The 22,180-nt window shown below is 43.6% G+C and overlaps 1 protein-coding gene across 1 annotated transcript in view; it reads right to left on the bottom strand.

Moving 5' to 3' along the window:
• LOC138511072 (uncharacterized) overlaps positions 1 to 22,180 on the bottom strand; it is a 1,092,277-nt gene that overhangs the window by 311,349 nt on the left and 758,748 nt on the right. Inside the window, exon 6 of the mRNA XM_069626571.1 lies at positions 20,422 to 20,531. Within this exon, the coding sequence (XP_069482672.1) occupies positions 20,422 to 20,531 (110 nt within the window). The remainder of the gene's footprint in view (positions 1 to 20,421; positions 20,532 to 22,180) is intronic.

Below are 22,180 nucleotides of genomic sequence, written 5' to 3'. Positions count from 1 at the left end.
AGGATGCCGGTCCAGAGACAAAACGAGACAGGAGACCATTAGGCCCAAATAATCTCAGAAACTAAATTGTAACGCCTGAGACTAGAACATTTGCACCACACTTAGTTCGAACAACTAAAGTTGAAGAAAAGAGCCATAGAAATGGAAGATGTAAATTGAGCACACATCATCAACTAGTTTTGCAATGTAGAGGTGGGAATTGTCCTGTATATGATCTAAATCGAACAAGCGTACTAAGCATAATGGGTGATGGCCCGATACTAGAAGATTTATGCTCCAGCGACCTGATGCAGATTGAATTTATAAAAGAACAGGATACATCAATTGTAAAACTTTGGATGTTATCAGGCATCGTAATGAACATGATTTGGCAGGCTTGTGATGACTTGGTTAATTTGGGTTTTTTATTGGCCCAACAACCATCACTTAATCATTGCAACCAAGGCAATTAACAAATAAGGACAATGATTATGACAATCCACACTTGCCCATAATTCCCCTGAAGATAACTTGTTCTCAAGGACCTTTCCAGATTCAACGATTGATAGAACCAACTATTCGCCCATTGGTTTCTCAGTATTCGAATTAACAACTCAAGGGAAAATTACTTGATGGATGCAGATTTGCCTCTTGGAACACAAGCAACTTTCCACAACAATATTGAATCCCTTGAATTCTTATGATATTGTAGTATTGCAGGAAATCTGACTTACAAACCCACCCGTCTAGGATAATTATAGACTATCCCTGCTCCCTGCAAAAGCCATGGCCCGAGAAAGACCGTTGGCTGGTTTGCTAGTTGTGAGAGAGTATCATCAGGATTGAGAATTATACCATGGGAGCATACCAGTCTCTTCGATACGTTACACGATTATAGCACAAGATTTTAACATCAACTGCCTTGCAACGCCTGGTGCCAAACTGTCCAAACTGGCAAGAAGGTGTACCTCGCTTATGAAGAAAAAAAAGCTTATAATGACCAACGGTACAATGCCTGATGATATACCACCTCGAAATACCTGGCGAAGAGGTAAACAAGTGGCTCTTATCGATTATTTATATGTCGATCACAATCTCATTGCTGTGGTTGATAAATTTCAGGTTATAACTCAAGAATTCAGTGACCACAAGTTATTATCTTTGGAGTGGTCATGGCCATTACCCACTAGTATAACCGCTTCCCAAATGGGTATTCAGGCACTTACCATATTGAATGGCAGAAATCAATTCTGGTGGTCACCTCATCAGTTGCAAGAGCTAGAACTGCAATGAAAATATCCGATAGCTGTTCTGCATCCTGAGCTTATCTATTCATTCAGTCTATATGTAGAAGCTTTGCAGGCCTACAAAGTATCCACTTCTGGTAATTCTAAAACTAAGAGAAATCATTTACATACATATGATCATGAGTTGCACGATATGAGAACGAATTATCGAGCGTCAAGAAGGGCCTTGAAGAACTCTCCATTAGAGGTTAAGGTTTTTGGTTTAAAGAAACTAAAGACGAGGTACAAAAACTGGCTAAGATCTAGGAAAGCATCAATGATGCTAATGGATGCTCAACAGATGCTACAAGCTTTGGCATGAAAGAGCTCAGCGTTAATATGGGGCCTAATAAGCAAAGCTAACAATACTTGCAGATAAATGCAGTGCCAGAGGAAGTGCGGGAAAAATTCAATGGAACTGTATATGCTGCTACACCCTTAATTTGCCTGAATTAGAAGTATATATTACCGTACAGCAAAGACATCGAATTTAGTGTAGAAGACTTCATTTCTACATATTGAAACTCACTACATCTAGAGCGCCAGGCCCTGACAGTCTCTCCAATGCAATGCTCAGATTATATCGAGAAGCATGGGCAAACATGTTGTTTATCATCTTCTCTCAGATTATTTATACTCACCATATACCTCCATCATGGCAAAAATCTATTATAGTCCCTGTTTAAAAAAAAGGAGAACGTCAGCTCCTGGAGAACTATAGGCCAGCGGCCCTATCAGATGTCCAAGGTAAATTGTTTGCCTGTTTAATCCTAAAAGATTTCAATCTGTGGTACAAATGACAAACCTTCAAGATTGCTTTAGACAGGTTGTGTTCCAGGATTAGGGACATCAGTTAATTTAATGACACTCCATGCTATTAAATCTTATGAGTGGCAAAGGAGGCAACCAGTTTAACTAGCGTGCATAGATTTTCAAACTGTGTTTGATTCAGTTTCAAGAGACTTTCTTAAAACCAAGCTTATAAAGGCAGCATGCCCAAGTAACTTGCAGCACTGGATTTCCCAATTTCACTCCAACACAATTATCAAGGTGCGCCTGTCCTTAGATGGTAGGCTTTCAGCCCCAATTTCCACCTGTAGGGGGCTGAATCAGGGATGTCTTCTTGCTTCAGCGCTTTTTAATTTCTTTATCGCGGATATGAAGCATTCCTTTATTGATATTGTTTCTGACTCCCCAAGTTTAGATCAAAGGGCGATACCTTGGCTATTTTACACCAATGATTTGGTGTTAATGGCAAAGACTCCAAAGGGACTGCAGCTGCTTTTGACACAGCTTGGAAAGTATACTGAATTAACATTCTTGACAACTAATCTTGCAAAGTCTAAAGTACTGATATGCACAACCAAACAATGCATCAAGACGACACATTTTAAAAGGTCCCTTCGAGGAAAAAACTTGCAAGTTGTTAAACGAGCACAAATATCTAGGACTCAACACTAAAATCTATGGATCTGACCAACCTTATTTGCTGGAATTATATAGAAAAATGAATACGGCGACATCTCAAGCATGAATTGTACGTGCTAAATATGGGAGCGTCTCATTCATTCCATTGCTTACTTTTTATAAGCAGAAAGTAGCTCCCATCATTACTTATGGATCTGAAACAATTCGTGGCGTAGCAGAAAATGTTGGTTACAGATCGAGGGTTCATTTTGGAAGAGAATCTTGAACCGGCCAAAGAAAGTCTCTATGTGCATTTTAAGATATAAAATTGGGTTATTATCTTTAAATAGCATGTATATGTGGAAGATGTGTGCTTTTTATAGAAAATGTCCAAATGCCTTTTCAGCCAAATTCTTTGATGGATATCCTATCTAAATATATCAAGACTCATGATATGACGCTTGTGTGGAAGAGGAACAAAGAATGTATGTTAGAAGCCAATATATCAGAAAAGCTTTTAAAACTAAATCCAAACAGGGCCAAAATTAAGTTATGGCAGTCTAATTGGATTAATACAAGAGAGGAATGCATGCAACGTCAACTATTGCGAGAACATAGGTAATTGCGGAAAAATTACAGATACCAGAAAAATATCTAGTTACATTTCTGGCTGCAAACTACAGCAATCAATTCTTGAGATTTTGGCTGAATTTGTGGCATACAAAAGATGTGTTGGCAACTCGTAAAATAATAGCTAGCTAGAGCATCGAACATTTGCAGATTCTGTCCTAAACCAGAACAGCATGATACACTGATTGCCCTACCTTACTGAAAGAACGAAAAACGTATTTCTATCATTTTTTTGTGAGTATCAACTTGTAACAACTGAAATTATGTGGGAAATAATGAAATTATGTTTATATAATGGGCACCAGATATTGATGAAATTAGCTATAGAGAATTTTGTAACAATGTTGAAACTAAATTAATTAATTTTTTATTGCTATTTCACTAACGTTAAAGAAATTGCACTGCAATGTTATACATATTTCTAAATACTGAAGCTTTTAATAGGTCTATATCAAAATGTGTATAAAGAAATGTATAAATTTTATGATTTCATCATGTAATTTTTATGTATTGAAAGGTTGAATCTCATTTCAACTAAATCAATAAAGAAAAAAAATCAACACCCTTGAACTGTGATCACTTGTGTCTGTCTTTACTGTTGCCAGCATTATTTCCTTACACCACCCTCTGAACCTCAACGGGTACCAGACCACTTCATGACCAGTAGTCCCTTGCACTGCCTCCGGGTCTATCACGTACTCGGGGACTGTATGTGCCCCTGTCTCCTTGCATTTACTAGAGCCGGCCACCCCGGCAGCACTTACTTGAACGTTACCTATTGCACTCTCATCCCTCACTCTCCCTAGCGCTTCTCCTCTCCCTTCTCCCTCACACTTGAACGATCTAAATGACACAAGACCTAGTAAGATTTTTTTTCCTCCCTTTGTCTCCCCTTCCTTATCATGGTCATGGCGTGCCTAGAAACACTTCTCTACAGGCACGTTATAAATTACTTATTGTATCATATCATTTCTGTTAGGGAGAATTCTCATTGCTGTGCTAATTCCCTTCACCGTTAGAGGCCCCCAGCTCTTTTGCTGGACTTCAGGACTTTTTCACTTTAACCCTAGTGTGAGTGAGCCCTTTTTATCACTCACTCATGTGTTTTGATCTGATTTGGATTATCTGTTTCCTTTGTTTTTGGAGTCTGACAAACTCCATAGGCATCTACTTTTTGTATGGTGACACACACCACCTTCGGTGCAGTGTCAAAAAGAAATCCTTTAGATTTCTCGGAAGGTTTAAATACCTTTTCTTGTGAGAACTACTGTTCCCAAGAATAGTCAAGTGAAATTGACTTTACTTACCTTTTCTCTTAGTAGGTCCAGCACACCCCATTTTATGAGGAGTGCTGGAGAGGTTACTTAGTAGCCCCTTTTACTACTTACTCAAGTAACATTTGTATGTTACCATCATTACTTTAAATGGCTGGTGGCAGTGATTTAATGTTCCTACCATTGTGCTTTTCTCCATTTCTCCTTTGTCTTCATGGTTACCTGAATGCAGCCAGTCCTGATTGGCTGGCTGGCTGTCCATCCTGCTGTGTGAGTGACAGCTAGGATGTGCATGATTGGGAAAAACCTGCTTAAAAGGCAAGGGTTCTTGGACTGAAGACAGAGTCGACCATTGGGAAGGACATCCCGATGAAGAAACTGAACAAATCTTGCTGCTTCCTCCTGGACCGTTGACTTGCCCGGTGAAGCCTACTGCTGTGCTGAAACTCCTCTTTCTGATCGACAAGAGAAGCTCTGGAAAGGACGACTTCTTGCCTTGGGTTAGTGGGACCAACTAACCCTGAGACGAACTTTGCTGGAAGAACTTCCCCAACTGGCTGTACTTCTTTGCTGCTGCAGGAACCGAGTGCCAGGGGTCAAGAAATCTGTAGTCCAGTGCAACGTCTGTAAGCTGGCCAAAAGCTCCAGGAGTCTCCTGAGGACCATCCTGAAGCAGGACGACCCAAGCTCAAGTCACCTCACCATAGTGCAGGACAAAAGGAGTGAAGGAAGCACAACCAGTGTCCAAGATCCGCAGTGGTGCTGTTTACCGAGCGCTGAAACTGCAAAGTGCTGCTGATACGAAAAGAGCCCGTAGCTGCCTCCGACCATCGAATTGCTGCCGGAGGAGTCCCCAGACGTCCTCCCTCTTATCCCCACGACTGAGGCCCAGGAAACCAGGATATGCATGGATGCAACCAGACAGAAGCCAGCTGGACCCTTTTCTTCTAACCAAAGGTACTGTTCTGAATTTGGGGTACTTACCTCATTGTCTGTAGCTTGGAAGTCTCCTCAGGGTGTAGGAAGTGTGTATGAAGCATTTCTAAAGAGTATCTACTTGCTTTGGGTTGATTCTGAGAAAGTATTTTGAAGTGTATTTTTATTGTTGCACATGAGTATAAGTGTTATTTGGATATAGGTGGATGTCATTGCTACAGCTTTCCAGCTCACATTTACCCCTCTTGAGATCGGTCTGGCTGCTCAGTCACACTACCAACATGTGTAGTACATACCTATACCAATAGGTGGGTTACCTAATACCAAGAGGACAAAGGTTGTATATCTCCTCCTACAGGGTGACTACATCAATTCTTGCCTAACAATATCATATATCATATCATATGGACATGTACTATTGATGCCACTAAGAGCCAATGGAGATGCGATTGTATTCCCCCACTGAACTAAGGTCATGTTTACTGTGCTTTTTTCCCTTTATTTGCACTTTGCACTTTAACTTGTGTAAACTTTCTTGCTATGTGAAGGATTTTTAGATGGCTGTATTTTAACATGTTTACTGTTGTATGTTTTTCATTATGCTTGTAACCTTTATGACTGTTACGTTGAATTAAGTCCTATTGTTGATTGTCCCACAGTTGCTAATCCCACAGTTGCTGTGATTGCTGTCCGGGGCCTTTATGCATCCTTGGGGCCCTTTGACCTCCCACAACCAATCGACCCAGCTCCTATCTACCCTCAGCACTTGCCTTGGCACACGCTGCGCCCCTTAGATTCGTATGCGGCCCCAGGCTGTGTAGCACTCAATAACACAAGCTCATCATCTGTGGCTCACCCATGAGCTCAGACTCCCCAGCACTTACGCCCTCCGCTCTCTTCCTTTGCTGCACTTGGACATTCTGAATACTCACAAGGTATAGTAGGTTCATCATTTCTTCCTTTTACCGTCACTGCTCTTATTAAATAATGTGTTTTGTAAAGTATTTCAATACCTTGTTCCCTCCCTTTCACCCTGTGGGAGCTTTGAAGCAGTATTTTACTTGCTGTATAAGCGCCTAACAAGCAAACAATCAATAAATAAATATGTTGTATAACTTGTAGCTGCTCCAGAAAATAAACGGACATTTGTGAAGTTTGAAAACGCAGTTGTACATTTTTTGATCCTTGTCGATGTACCAACTCCCTACTTTGCATAAGTAGAGGATGTAACGAGATTGCATGAACAACCCTTTGCTTATTATGTTCCTGCCACACCCAGAAAGACACAAACATACAGAAGATGTAAGGTGTGTACAAAACAAGGAAGGAGGGATACTGAGTTGTACTGTCCCCAATGCCCTTCGAAGCCAGCCCTATGCCAACAGCCTTGCTTTGCATCATACAAAGAAAACATATCGGGAGATTGCATGATTTCCTGGAATGCCCACATTTTCTACAAAGTGGCCTATAAGCTCTCTATTCATGCAACTCCCAATTTAGTTGTGTCTTGGAAAAGATGGGAACACCATTCAGACTCCCTCCACTTGAGGTGTGTGTTGGAAAATATCACCATTCCTTCCCCCTCTCTCAAGGCGTGCCTTGGAAAGTAATTCTAGCCCAGCTCTTCCACTCGAGGTGTGCCTTGGACAAGAAGGGAATGCCATTCCAACTCCCTCCTCTTAAGTCTTGCCTTGGAAAGCAATGCTAGACCAGCTCCCTCCACTTCAGCCATGCCATGGAAAGGAACGCCAGTCCGGCTCCCTTCACTGGAGGCATGCCTTGGAAAGGAACTCCATTTCAACTCCCTCCACTTGAGGCGTGCCTTGGCAGGCAATGCTAGTGCAGCTCCCTCCAATCGAGGCATGCCTTGTACAAGAAGGGAATGTCATTCCGGCTCCCTCCACCTGTGGCATGTCTTGGACAAGAAGGGGAATGCAATTCTGTCTCCCTCCTCTCAAGGTGTGCCTTGGAAAACAATGCTAGTCCAGCCTCCTTCACTTGAGGTTTGCCTTGGAAAGAAAAGGCAGTCTGGCTACCTCCACTTGAGATGTGCATTGCAATGGAATGCCATTCCGGCTCTCTCCACTCGAGGCATTCCTTGGACAAGAAGGGAATGTCATTCTGGCTCCCTCAACCTGACACGTCTTGGACAAGAAGGGAATGCCAGTCCGGCTCCCACCTCTCAAGGCGTGCCTTGGAAAGCAATACTAGTCTAACTCCCTCCATTCCAGGCATGCCTTGAAAAAGGCCATTCCGGATCCCTCCTCTCAAGGTGTGCCTTGGAAAGCAACGCTAGTCTGGGGGCTTCACTCCAGGCATGCCTTGGACAAGAAGGGAATGCCATTCCGGCTCCCTCCACTCAAGGCATGCCTTTCAAAATATGGAAATGCCAGTTTGGCTTGGCTCCCTCCCCTTGAGAGCCAAGTGAAAGGAAAATGGGAACTGGACACCATGTACATGGCAGCTGTGTGTTGTATAAATTGTACCACACTGCCATGTTCATTTATTTTTTTACTTTAGTAAAAGTAATGTTTTGTATGACTGGAATGTCTTGACATTTACTAGCCTTTATGGTCAGATGGGCCTGCTCAAGAGCCTGCAAAACATATCCTAAGTGGTCAACATGTTCTTTCCAAGTAGGGCTGACCACGGCAATGTCATCCAAGTATGCCATGCAGAAGTCCTCCATCCCATTCAGAACTTGGTTAACCATCCTTTGGAATGTAGCAGGTGCATTCTTGAATCCAATAGGCATTGGGCCTCATTACGAATGTGGGAGTGCTACCGGCGCCGTTGTTACCATACCGCCACATTACGAGTTCTCGTTGCGGGTGCCACTCTGCACGCCTGGTCAGACCAGGTGTGCAGAGCGGCACCTGCGAGCAGAAATCGTGATTGCACTGTCACCCTATGGGGCAGAATGGGGATCGGGAGCCAGGCCATACTGCCACCCACGAATGGGCAATTACCGGCCCATTCAACTCATAATGGGCCCTTAATGGACCATTCGCGGGTGCCCATGCCGGTAGCAAGTTTGGCGGTAGCCGTGCCCTTATTAAGGGCACGGCTACCGCCAAACTCGTAATGAGGCCCATTACCTTAAACTGGTAGATGCCTGCTGGGGTTGAGAATGCAGTTTTCTCCTAGGCTTGGTCTGTCAGTGCTATTTGCCAATAGCCTGAAGTGAGTTCAAATGTACTGAGGTACTTGGCTGAACCAAATTTATCCACCAGTTCATCTGTTCTTGGTAAAGCTAGGGCATCAGTTTTGATGACTGCATTAAGAGCTCTATAGTCCACACAGAATCTCAACTCCTTGGATCCTGCCTTTGGTATTAGAACAAATGGACTAGACCATCGACTGGTAGAGGGCTCTATTACCCTGAGATCAAGCATCTTGTTAACCTCCTCCTTTATGTGGGATCTTACATGATCTGACATCCTTTAACCTCTGATTTTAACAGGTAAACAGTCCCCAGTTTGAATGTCATGCTAGCCCCAAGGGGTGAAGCCTGGTGATAGTGAAAACAGGTAGGCAAACTGATTTAACAGAAACTTAGACACCTCCTGTTGTTCAGGTGTCAGATGAGAAGAGAGATTAACTCCTTCTATTTTTCCATCTAGAGGCTGGCCTCTGAGTAGGTCAGGTAGAGGTTCACTCTCCTCTTGCTCTTGAGCTAAAGCTATAAGCAAAGCTCCCACTTCTGGTCTTGAGACATACGCTTTTTGACAGTTGGTGTGAAAGACACTGGGAGCCTCCTTAGGATTGCCTAAGTCCACCAGATAGTGGACCTCTCCAAGTTTACCCACAACCTTGAAGGGTCCTATCCATATGTCCTGCAAGGCCCTCTGCCTTGTAGGTACCATAACTAGAAAAAGCTGGTCTTGACAAAACTCAACCATGTTGGCCTTCTGGTCATGCCAATGCTTCACCAGAGCCTGACCTGCTTTCAAGTTATCTGATGCTTCTGCCATCATGTATGACATTCTCCTCAGGAGACCTATCACATAGTCAGTGACTCTCACTGGCTTGGGGGAAGGAGCACTCTCCAACCCCTCCTTAATTAGAGCAAAGGGGCTTCTAACTGTATGGCCATAAAGAAGCTCAAAGGGACTAAATCCAACTCCTCCTGAGGGATTTCTCTATAAGCAAAGAGAAGGCATGGCAGTAGAAGGTCCCACTTTCTTCTAAGGGGTTCCTCTAAAGCACCTATCATGCTCTTCATTGTACAGTTCAACCTCTCTACCAATCCATCTGTCTGAGGATGGAAGGCATTTGAGAACTTGAAAGTTACTCCACAGTTTTTCCACTTGGCCTGCATGTAGTGGGACATAAAATTGGATCCCCTGTCAGAGATAACTTCCTTAGGAAAACCTACCCTGATATAAATACCAAGTAGGGCCTTAGCAACAGCCTAAGCTGTAACAGTCCTCATAGGTATGGCTTCAGGGTACCTAGTAGCATGGTCTACTACAACGAGGATAATCCGGTTTCCTGAAGATGTTAGAGGGTCTAAGGGACCAACAATGTCGATTCCTACCCTCTCAAAAGGAGAGGCACCAATGGTGCCACATTCTTGGCTCCACTCTTGCCAGAGGATTGGCAAGTGTGACAGCTCCTACAGAACTTATCATCAGATCCCAATTTAGGCCAGTAGAAATATATAGAGAGCCTTTCCTTACTCTTCTTAAAACTTAAGTGACCAGCCAAAGGTACCTCATGGGCTACATGTAGGAACGGAAGTCTGCTTTCAAGAGGCAGGACAAGTCTTCTGTAGTCCCCTGGGATAGACTCAGTCAGTTCACTGTAGAAGAGGCCATCTTCCCAGTACAACCTATGCTTCCCTGGCTCTTGCCCATCCAGCTGGGAAGCTGCCTGTTAGCAAAGACCTTCAAGAGTAGGACACTCTCTTTGACCTCCGCTGAAGTCTGCCCTACAGGGTCCACTTTCTGCCAGTAAAGACTGCAGCTCAGAATGGTCTGCAGGATCCAGATCTCCAACAGGAGCAAGGTCCTCTTCCAGCTCTGATTCCTGAGCAGCTGATTCAACCACACAAGGTTGTTCCACACACTCAGCCTCAGCTGATGTAGGAGTCACAGGTATGACTTTGGACAGTCCTCTCGGGGATGTCCTTGTTGGCAGCACAGGAGTGCCGGCTGGTTTCTTCCTGGAGGTTTTAGGTTTACCCTTTTCCTATTTCATCTTAGAAATTGCAGTCAGTAAGTCCTGACGACTGGGAGTTATAGTTTCCTCTATAATTCTCCTCTTCAGAGCCCCTTAAGGTACTCTCTCTTGCCTTCCTAGTCTGCTCCTGCTTCCTTTTGCTGGGAGGCCCGGGAGTGCTTGATACAACTCCAAGAGTTTCTAAGTCATTCTCCAACAGAAGTCTCCCAGGTACTTCATTCTGCACACTTAAATGTATCTTGACAGTCATGGTATTGCACTGGATGAGAGCTAGTGCCTGTGGAAGCATTTGGACAGGGCCTCCAGCAAGCTTAGTTAGGATATTGGGTGCCTTAGCAACATCCTCAACCTTTAAAAATGATTCATCAACTACAGTTATGCTGGCCCCAGTGTCTCTGATGGCTGGGGTCTCCTGACCATTCACAAGAACACTGTCTTTGTAATACTCTTTAGTATTGTCTGGAATAGAGTTGTACGCATCTAAATTCTGCTGTTCCCACAGACCCAGTGATACTATAGAAATACTGGCTGAGACTTTCATGGGTTCCACAGCCAGTAAGTGAAAGTTTCCACTTCCCATTGGTACTTCATCCACTGGGGAGAAGGCTAAGGAGACAGTGTGGATCCCTGAAGTTTTACCCTTACATCTGGGATCCCCTTTCACATGGTCAGTTGACCCACAAGCATAACATTTTCCAAATGTCTTTATGAATGGGGGTTTGTTCTGACCTCCTTCTGGTTTGTCACCAGGAGGTGCACTAGCCTGATTTGGTTTCTTTTGGGGCTTACCCTTGTTATGTTTGTGGCCCTCTTTTGGAGTGGAAGTATTTGAATTATCTTTAGTATCTTTTTTGTGCTGCTTCCCCTCATCCTTCTTCTGAGTTGCCCCAGAATCCCCGTGAGTAGCCCAGTAGCAACCCCAATGTCAGCATCCCTTGCTAACTTCTTTGGATCCATTTCCTTAGAGTCAGCCAAGTGCTGTCTCAGCTCAGGAGAGCAGGCATCATGAATAGATTCCAACATAACCAGATTTCTCATACCTTCATAAGTGTTAACTCTGTAACCCTTAACCCATCCATCTAAATTTTTCAAACATTCAGTCACCCAGGTAGCCCAAGGGGTAGCATCATGCTTTTTGAGGGTTCTAAACCTCTTAAGATACTGAGAAGGGGTCTTCCCAAATCTAGCTCTCAAAGCTAGCTTCACAGTTTCATACTCCTTTCTGTCTATATCCCCCAACTCCATTACCACATCAGTTGCAACAGGGGGTAGCCTAGAAAAAGCCAAGGAATCAACTGATTCCCTGTAATGTTTTGAATCCCATGGCTATATTCAAAAGCAGCCAACCAATCCAAAATATCAAGCTTAACCTCATACATACTTACTGCATCTTTGAGCATGCAAGGCCTCTTAGGACTGGAAGACCTAGAGGACTCTGGGAGAGAACCAGTTTCAAGAGACAACTTTTCCATTTCAAGTGCATGATTCAATTCCATTTCTCTGAGTCTAAGTTCTTGATGTTTGCCTTCAGTTTGAGCTTGGATTCTTTTACACTCTAACTCAAGTTTCAGTTTTTCTAAAGATACAAATTCAGGACTTAGGGCCTCATTACACAGTAGGCGGTAAGGGTTTACCTGTACCGGTATTTTACCGGTACCGGTAAATCCTTACCGCCTTACTACAAGGTCCCTTTGCGGGTTGGAGAATTTAATGCCTGCTTTTTGCAGGCATTAAAAACCAACCCGCAAAGGGACCAGGGAGCTAATTACGGTACCGCAATTTGCGGTGCCGTAATTAGAACCTTCCCCATTCCCATTATGCCCTATGGGGCAAAAATGGGAATGGGGAAGGGCAATGGGGGGAGGGGGAATTACCGCCCCACCAACCTTGGAATAGGGCGGTAATTCCCCTTTCCACCAAGGCGGTGCATGTATTTTACCAGCATGGACCAAGGTGCTAATAGCACCTTCGTCCACCGCCGTCCGTGTAATGAGGCCCTTAGTGTTGGACCTGATGGGGTCCCTGTGGTCAAAGGTGGAGTCCTATGAGCACGTAGAGGTAAGACAGGGCCTACATTCTGAGACTCTTCTGCCTCATCTAACTCATCCACAATATTAGAGCTGGGCTCTGACATATTATCATCCTCATCAACATTTTCCACATTTGCTGCAGGTATGGGGGTTTCAGACCCACTCCTCAGACTTAGGTATTCTAACAAATTTTCTATCAATTCAACCTTTTTTCCTTTACAGTTAGATTCCTAGCTTTACACATATCTCTCAATTGATCAACAGTTAAAGTCAATAGGGTCTACTGTCTGTAGATTTCCATATCAGTCATGATAAAAAATTGCTTTACTAGCGTTGCTTAGCCTTGGGAGGATTATTTGAACAAAGGTAAAAGTAGCACTCTAAATGTAACAAATATACTTTATCCTCACCGCTGTACACCAGTGTTAGGCAAAACCACCTGCAGTACCCTTTGGGAACACTACATGCAATTAAGACTACAAGTGTATGCACAATTTCACCTTTGGTACAAGCCTGTACTACACAGTAAAGTGGTAGCGATGGCTGAGCAGCCAGACTTATCTCAAGAGTTTAAGTGAGCAGTAGAACAAGTTACACAAAGGACCAACTAATACAGTGATTCAAAGAAACACTTACTCAAGCGTTCTTGGTAAAAGAATATACATTTATTTACTCAGTCAGTTTGAAAACATTACACTAGCATAAGCAGCTCAATATCACACACTTATACACCACAAAAATACAACCAGTAAGTAAATGAACATGTTCAGCTCCCGTGAAGTGGGAGCAAAATGGCACTTCAGAAACGTATTAAAGGGGTAAAAAGACAAGGTTATTAAGAACAGACAGCCAAAACACATTCATAGGCAGGGCAAAGGGTTTCAGTTAGCTACAACCAGCAATTCTTCTCAATAGGCCTGGGCCAAAGTCAATGGTTCAGAATCTTTGTATAGGATAGCACAGTTCTGGTAGATTAAGTCTTTGCCACAGAGTTTGGAAGAGTTTGGCTAGGTGAAAAGTTCGACGAATGTTTAGGGAAGGACAAGCCTTCGAAGTTGAAAAAGTTTCCACGAACTCTCGCAATGGGCGAAAAGATTTCCGGACCGCATTTGCACAACACCTTGGTATTGAAGAAGAGCTGTAGCTGAGGCAGTTGTTCCTGGCAGTTCGAGCAGATCTCGCAGTTCCTGAACTTCAGTCGTGGGGACAAGAAGGAGGACATCGGGAGGTTCCTGCACTACCCAGGGATGAGGCCAAAAGCTTAGTGCTATGTTGGTTTAAGGTGTGAGTGCCTTAAAGTCCACAAGCTAGTTTCCTTCCCTATGGCTATCTGGTTTTCAACAGCACTCTGATGAAAATTCGACCAGATGGGGATGGTGTCCAGGTGGCTTACGAGTTGGTTGTTCCCACCAAACTCAAGACAGCGAAGCCTTGAAGGGCTTTGCTGTCGATTGGAGTTTCATCCAATTCAGTCCTGCAGCATGGCTTCACCGGTCGTCCAGGATTTGCAGCAGTCCTCTTCCTTCAGCTCGTCTTCGGTTCCTTCGTTCCAGTGGTCGACTCTGCTTTCCAAGTCCCAGAAACCTGCTTTTAAACAGTTTTCCCCCATTCATTCCAGCCTGGCTGTCACTCACACAGCAGGGTGGCTGTCCTTGCCGGGCAGCCAGCCGGCAAATCACGCCAGAGTGCATTCAGGTCTGCTAGGAGACTAAGCACAGGGAGTTTTGGGTACCTCCCTCACATCATGTCCACCACAGACACTCAGGCGCCAGAGGAGGGCTTCAGCCCTGGAGCCTGCCAAAGGCCAACAAACAAAGGGACCAAACCTAATTTGGCGCATAGAGACAAACACAAGAAGGACCTTTCCTAAAAGAAATGGTGAAAAAAGATGACCAGGGTCTGTTTTTACAGATAGGTCTTGGGCGCCATATTGAAAAACATGACTGACCTGATTCTTAGCTACCGTTGTTAGCGGTCAGGAAAAATCACGGTAGTTGATCTAAACCACTGCCCCTAGCCATTTAAAGCCATCTACACAGAGGTAAGTTTGCCTCCAGATTCTTTGGCCCTTTGAAGATTACTAAGAAAATAAATCCTGCGGCTTTCAAATTACAACTGCCTCCATCCTGGCATCGTATACATCCTGTATTACATTTGTCCTTACTCAAACCCTTGTACCCGGATGTTTCTTCATACCATCGGAATTCTCAACCTGCTCTTGTATTGCGTGATCAACAACAAGAATACAAAGTTGGACAAATGTGTGATTCCCGCTTTCCTAGAGGAAAGCTCCAGTACCCTATACATTGGAAAGGATATCCACCTTCAGAAAGAGCCTGGGAACCCTCTAATCATGTTCAAGCACATGCCCTGTTGTATCGTTTCCATAGGCAATATCCCTGGAAACCGTGTATGGCTAGGCTTGCGGGGAGGCATGATGTTAGGACTAGGCTCCGTTCTTGGTCTCTACTGGATACATGGCGGGTCTTCCACCAACCAAGAACAGCAACTCGCCAATCAAGACATGGCACGCGCCGTGCTTTGCCAACCATTAGGCTAATCCTTCTTAGCTAACCACAACATAGCGCTACCCAGGAAATGCCAACCAACAGATCGGACCAGGACCGTCCTCCACAACATGGTGTCAGACCTCCAGTCTGGTACAGAGCCCTCGGGAGAGAAGCCTCAAACCGGTGTCATACAAAGCAGGCCTCCAAAAATAATGCGTTGCATTGCAACTTCTCCCCAATGCGGTAACGCTCCCTTGTCCTCCGTGATTACTTTGTTTCCTGTTGGACCAGCGTCTCTGCCTTCGCACCCTCGTGCGTCCTTGCCTTCTTCTCTGCCTTCCCATTATTGGTTCCCTTGCCCCTTCTGTAATTCGTGGGTTCTTCCAGTCTGCATTTGCTTCCATCCCGTGTTCTCTGGGAATTCCGTATGAGTGGCTCTTCTCCATCCAATCTTCACTTACTGGGTCAGCCTGCATGCTGTGGAGCTTCCTTCTGGTCATCCATCCGGCTTTGCAACATCTCCAAATGCGCCAAGGTTTTTTCACTCCCATGGGAGGTTTTCCTTGGGTTTTTCCTTCTCAGTGCCAGCTTTGTCTGTGTTCATCTAGACAACCCTTGCATCGAGAGAGGAGAGGCCTTATTTGCACCACAGAAAGACTGCTGAAAAAAAAACTGGTAAGCAAAAGCCTAAAAATAACATCCTCTGCAAACAATCCCACCCACAAGAAAATCCCCAGCAATGGAAACCCGACAAACACACCAGCTGGGAAGCACACAAAAATAGAAAACAAATCAACAAGGAAATTGGACAAACTAAATTGCAGCACACTAAATGTAAGATCCATGGCTTAGCACAAAACAGAAATATATGACCTCCTAAGTGAGGGAGGCAAAGACGCACTAGTCCTCACAGAAACACGACCATAGAACATGTAGCCATACCGGACATTTTCAAACTAATACAAGCCAACAGAGAAAACCGAAGAGGAGGTGGAATAGCAATCACACACAAAGAACACATCTGCACCATACCAGTCCCCTCAACCGAGATAGAAAACTGCAAATCCCTGGTCAGTGAGATAAAACTCAACGACCAAGCTAGCATAGTATTCCTCCTGATCTACAAACCGCCATCCTACAACCTGAACTATGCAACTGAACTCACTGAAGCAATCGCCAACCTTTCGGTCTACAATAACAACCTAATCATCCTCTGAGACTTCAACATCTGGTTTCAAAGGGAAAATGAAACTACACCCAATTCACTGTGCGCCCTCTTGGAAACACTTCCCTTCAAACAAATAGCAAATAGATGCACCTACAACTCTAGACACACCTTGGATGCAATCTTCTGCAGAGAAGGACTCTGTGCATCCACCCCACCAACACCAATGGTATGGAGTGACCACCACCTGATACCCTTTTCTGTCAAACTTCAAGCCTGGTTACTGCCTGAAAACACAATACTACAAACCACACAGAAAATAAACTGGAAAAAACCTGGACCTGTACTCCTTAACAGAACTGCTGAAATAAACCTAACCGAACACTAACGAGGTGAATAGACTGACCCCGGACTCTGCGGAGCAAATACTCAACACCTGGATCACAGAAGCCTTAGAAATGCTAGCTCCTGCAAAAGCTTTTAAAGCCACAGCAAAAAAATATGGCATCAAAAAGGTTGACTGAGAGCTGAGACAACTAAAAAAACAACAACCAAAAACTGGAAAGAATATGGAGAAACCATTACAATCAACCGGACGAAATAAAATACCAAAGATAACTCAAAATATACAGATCGGCAGTCTTGAAAGCAAAAAAAGCATACTACACCACAAGGATCCTGTTGGCAACTAACCCACAAAAGGAACGCTTCAAAATCATCAAAGAAATCTAACATTACCATTGTGCAATAAAGGTGCCATTCCATCACAAACACTATGCGACACCATCGCCAACAACCTTCAAACAAAAATAGTAACCTACAGATCATTGAAGCAAGCTGCACAACTATAAACTCAACAACAGAACCACCTCCAACAAGTGACCCATCAATCACAGCAAGAGTCACTGGATTTGAACCAATAAATGAAGACATTTTCTCCACACTAATAATGGAGAGTAACGTCGCTGGATTCCGTAGCGACCCTTGCCCCCTGAGCATCTACAGAGAAATCCTCATGCACAACAGCCTGGCATGACACTTCCGACTTATTATGAGCCTATCACTGAACACAGGAACGGTACCGAAATCATTCAAATCAGTGTACATCAAACCTCTGATTATAAACAAAATGGTAAGTGCAGAAGACCCCAGCAAGTACAGACCGATATCCAACCAGCCATAACCGGCAAAAATATTGGAGAACCATATATATAACATTATACTCAACTACGTAGAAATGAAAAGATAACGCAATAAATTGATGGTTTCAGACCCAGGAGATGAACAGAATTAGTGCTCCTATCAATATGAGATGACTTAAAAATAAAAGCAGACAACAACACCAGATCTGCCCTCATACTTCTAGATATATCAGCAGCGTTCGACAAATCAGACACACAATGCTAATTGAAAGACTTGAGGGATACATTGTATAAGACTCCTCCTTAAAATGGCTAAAATCCTTCCTCACAAATCTAGCAGAAAGAACCTAACTACAACCCTTTACATCAACATCTAAAAGTGTCTCTTGTGGGGTTCCTCAAGGCTCTAGCCTCTCCCCTCTCCTTGTCAACCTTTATATGTCCCCTTGATGAAAATCATCCGAGCCACGGACTGACCGCCTACAACTATGCACACGATACACAACTGATCATCAAGATAGCCACAACTCAAGACCTAAGCGACATCCTCATCAAGTGCATCACAGACATATACAGCTACATGACCACTGACAATCTCAAATTAAACCTGGACAAAATGGAAATAATGATCTCTCCCCCAGAAGACACCACAACCAACTCACAGCTGGACTGGCCACCAGGCCAGGGAAACTCAACTGGAGACATCAAATGTGGTAAAACACCTGGGAATACTACTGTACAACGGTCTTTCACTGGGACCACAAGTCAACTCTATTGCAAAGAAATGCTTATATCTCCTAAGATTAATAAGAGGGATGCTGCCTTATCTCTCCTTCCCACACAGAATCCTCCCAATCATCTCCCTGGCTTTTATCAAGAATCAACTATGCAAACATAGTCTACTTTGGAATTCCAGAATGACTCACCAAAAAACTCCAGCCCATCCAAAACACTACAGCAAGGATACTCCTGAGACTAAACAGAAGAAACCACATCATAGCGCTAATCAGCCTACACTGGGTCCGAGTAAAATAACAAATTAAGTTCAAAGCCCTCTGCATTGCCTATCCATCACTACACAGAAAGGAGCCAAATTCCTCCAGGCAAAAATCAACTGTTACCATCAAGGAAGAGACCTACAATCTAGTGACGGTCTCCAAATCTAAAGGAAACAATATGAAAAACTGAAATTTGGAAGAACAGCATTCTCATATCTAGTTGGAAATCTATGGAACACAATGCCCAAGGAATCAGGACAATAGAAGACCATCTCATATTGAGGAAATGACTGAAAGCTTGGCTGTTCAATTCCAAATGACCAGCACAGGAGGAAACCCCCAACGACACAACAGGGACTGATCGAAAACCACCAACTACTAACCTCCCGCTTCTGACTCCTCTTCAGCATACCCACACCTACCTCACTCGGTCCTCTGGATCAGCCTAGTGTCCACATAAATGCACAAGCTACCTATGAATCATGAAATAACTACTGCAAACAAACATCCAATCACTGGATGCTACCCACCCTGACACAATAGCCCCAGTGCACACAACCCAAACACACCTAGAGACCTGAGACACACTAGATGCCAGTTCCTCCTAGTTCTGCAAGCACCAACGGAGAAGCACAGTTTCTGTCCCACTCCCTCTCCTCCCACTTACCTACCCAACCTGTTTCTCTCACAAAGCCACAGAAGCGCCTGGAGACCAAGCTAATGGTAATGGCGTGTGGTACAAGACAAGTTAACATAACATAACATAGATTAGAGTAATATGTGGCAGTGGCCAGTGAGTTGAGCTTTGAGGGGCTGTGAGGGCGGCCAGTGTAATGCACTTTGAACAATTGGAGGGTACCATTGTGTTCAGCTGGATGAGCTTTGAGGACATTCTTGGAAGAACTTTAAGAGTAACCAATGTACTAACCACCCTGCTCCCCTCCAACCTACCTCCAAAGTATTATAGACACTGCATGGGCTAGCCAAGCTACACACAAACACACCCCGAAAATAACTAACACTCTTATACAACAAACAATCCAGACACTAGACCTTACCCTTACGGCTTACAGAATCAACAAGCCAGTGCGCCCAATCATAACTACCAGCCAAACTACACAAGAAACACAAAATCACACACCCAACATACAAAACACTCGCATACAGCAAACAACCCAGACACTGGTCCCCACCCTTACGGATAGAACAAGCCAGTGCACATGACCATAGCTACCAGCCAAACTACATATGAAACACACACCCAACATAACAAACACTTGCATACAGCAAACAACCCAGAGACTGGACCTTTCCCTTACAGATACAACAAGCCAGTGCACGCAATCAATTTATCAGCCAAACCACACATGAAACACACAACCACACACCCAACATAATAAACCTTTGCATAAAACAATCAACTAGACACTGGGCCCTACCCTTACCGGTACAACAAGCCAGTGCACGCAATCAACTCATCAGCAAGCGAACATGCACAGACGCCAGTTTCTCCTGGTTCTGGACCTATCCTATCACTCTTCCCTCACTAATCCACCCCGTTCTCTTACTTGCAGAGTCACATGAGCGCCAGGAGGACATGGTAATGGTGTGCGGTATAAAACAAGTTAGCATAGCATAACATAACCTCAAAACATATGACATTTTGCTTTGGCACGTATAAAACCTTGCTCTGGACCAGAATGACAGTCACTTGCATTTGGAACCAATCGAAGGTTCAGCACTTTAATTGTCAAACATTGTTATTGAATTTCTACTCTACTTCCACTTCATAATTGTTACATATCGTGATAACTCACTTTGTTATTTTCCTTCAACACATATGAAACTAGTGGGTTACACTACGTTTTTTTTTTTTTTACCTCTGATGCTGTATCTATGCTGTTTTTCAGAGTCTGCGCTTTTGCCTTCAGTTCAACAACCTTTTGTCGTCCTGCTATGACTTCTTCTTGTATTTTTGTAATTGCTTTGGCTGTGAAATATAGACAGCATCAAAATATGAAGTGAGAAACATGTTTCTAATGCCCTCCATCAAGGTTCATTTTCACCTTTGAACATATAATGACCCTGGCCAACCCTCTTAAAAAAGGATGTTGCTAGCCACTGTGTTGATCTTTTTATTCTCCATTAGCAGAACAAGTAACTTACCTGTGAATATAGATTCCCAGGTGTTCTGTTGAATGACCCTTATCTATTTTGATTGTCCAAACCCTCCAAGTGGGACGAGGTTTAAATATGTTTAAAATATGTTGAAGATTTCCTCTGTGTAATAAATATTGTAACATCTTGGTGTTAGGTCCTGTAATCTTGTAAGGGTTCAATATTCGCCTCTGGACTTGAGTGGTTCTTTCTAACTGTCTGCTTGGACTTTCTCAGATCTTCAATGAGTCTGTTTTATTGACGACTCTTCTACAGAACCTGTCCCATTTCTACCTAAAATAGGCCAAAGAACTGACAAAGGTTTGTCTTTCGTATAGGAACAACTTTGTGTGAACAGCACAGAAGAAGAACCATGAAAAGAGAGCACTGGAAATGTATCACGCTGTTTTGGGGTAAAATGGAAAGCATGCGCCCTGGAACACTTGTGTACGAGCGCGATACAAATAAAATATCATATCATATCATTGTGGTAATAAAAAGCGTGAAGAATCAAAAGGGGCAAATCTATTTTGAAGTGAGTGGATTTTTGTGCCAAGAAATATCTCCATGCCATATCAGAGGTGAAGCCCACAAGCTATCAACACCAAATTCTGCTCTGGACCTACTCAACCGGGGCATGGCAACCAAATTGTATCTACTGAACAGATGAACAGAAATGACATCAGCCTCAGCAGGGGATTTCTTCAAATGACAAGCAGTGAAGACAACACAGACCTCAGTGGTGGGCAGCAGGCATGTTGCTGATCTATGAAATCAGGGCAGCAGCATCCCCATTGTCCATCTGCCTTTTGTTGTTTTGTACAGGCACTACCAGAACTGACTCACTGCCCTGCCTGCCAAACTCCTCAAATGAGATGATCCATCACTGAAGTTTGCACCTGCAAGGTAACCCTCTAGATTTACACAACTGAAAGTGGACGGCAAATTGCTCAGAAGTAACCAAATTTACAAGTCTTTAATCACAGAGATAATGTCCAACTGTCCACGGCAAGGATTTTACAGTCTGTGTGTATTCATTAGGACGTAGCCTTTATATCTACACAAATAGTGTTGCTTTTACCCAATAAATAGCTCAACCAATTCATTGCACAACCTGCGGGATGACCTAATTTTTCCCTTGGCATTAAATGATGATTGCACAAATCTCATTAAAGTAAACACTTCCTTGGAGCTATTTTGAATGCAAAATATTGTAATCTTCACATTGAAAATTGTCTTCTTAACTTACATTTAAACCACCTAGAAAAAATAATAACATTGGGATAGTAGGACTAATTTCATCATTTACTGCTTGTGGAAGTAGCAATATTGAGGCTCATTACAAATTTGGCAGTGCAGGAAAAAAGTGGAAGTAATATTGTTTACCGTGATTTTTTCTGCACCACCAAAGTACAAGTTTGCTGGTATTACCTCCAGCGGTATTGCTGAATGTTAATACTGGCGATTTTTTAAGGTAAAACA

The sequence above is a fragment of the Ambystoma mexicanum genome, chromosome 6p (genome assembly GCF_040938575.1).
Source record: "Ambystoma mexicanum isolate Mex_15411 chromosome 6p, UKY_AmexF1_1, whole genome shotgun sequence".
NCBI lineage: Eukaryota > Metazoa > Chordata > Amphibia > Caudata > Ambystomatidae > Ambystoma > Ambystoma mexicanum.
Note: the sequence above shows the minus strand (reverse complement) of the source record. Positions and strands in the feature narration are given on the sequence as shown.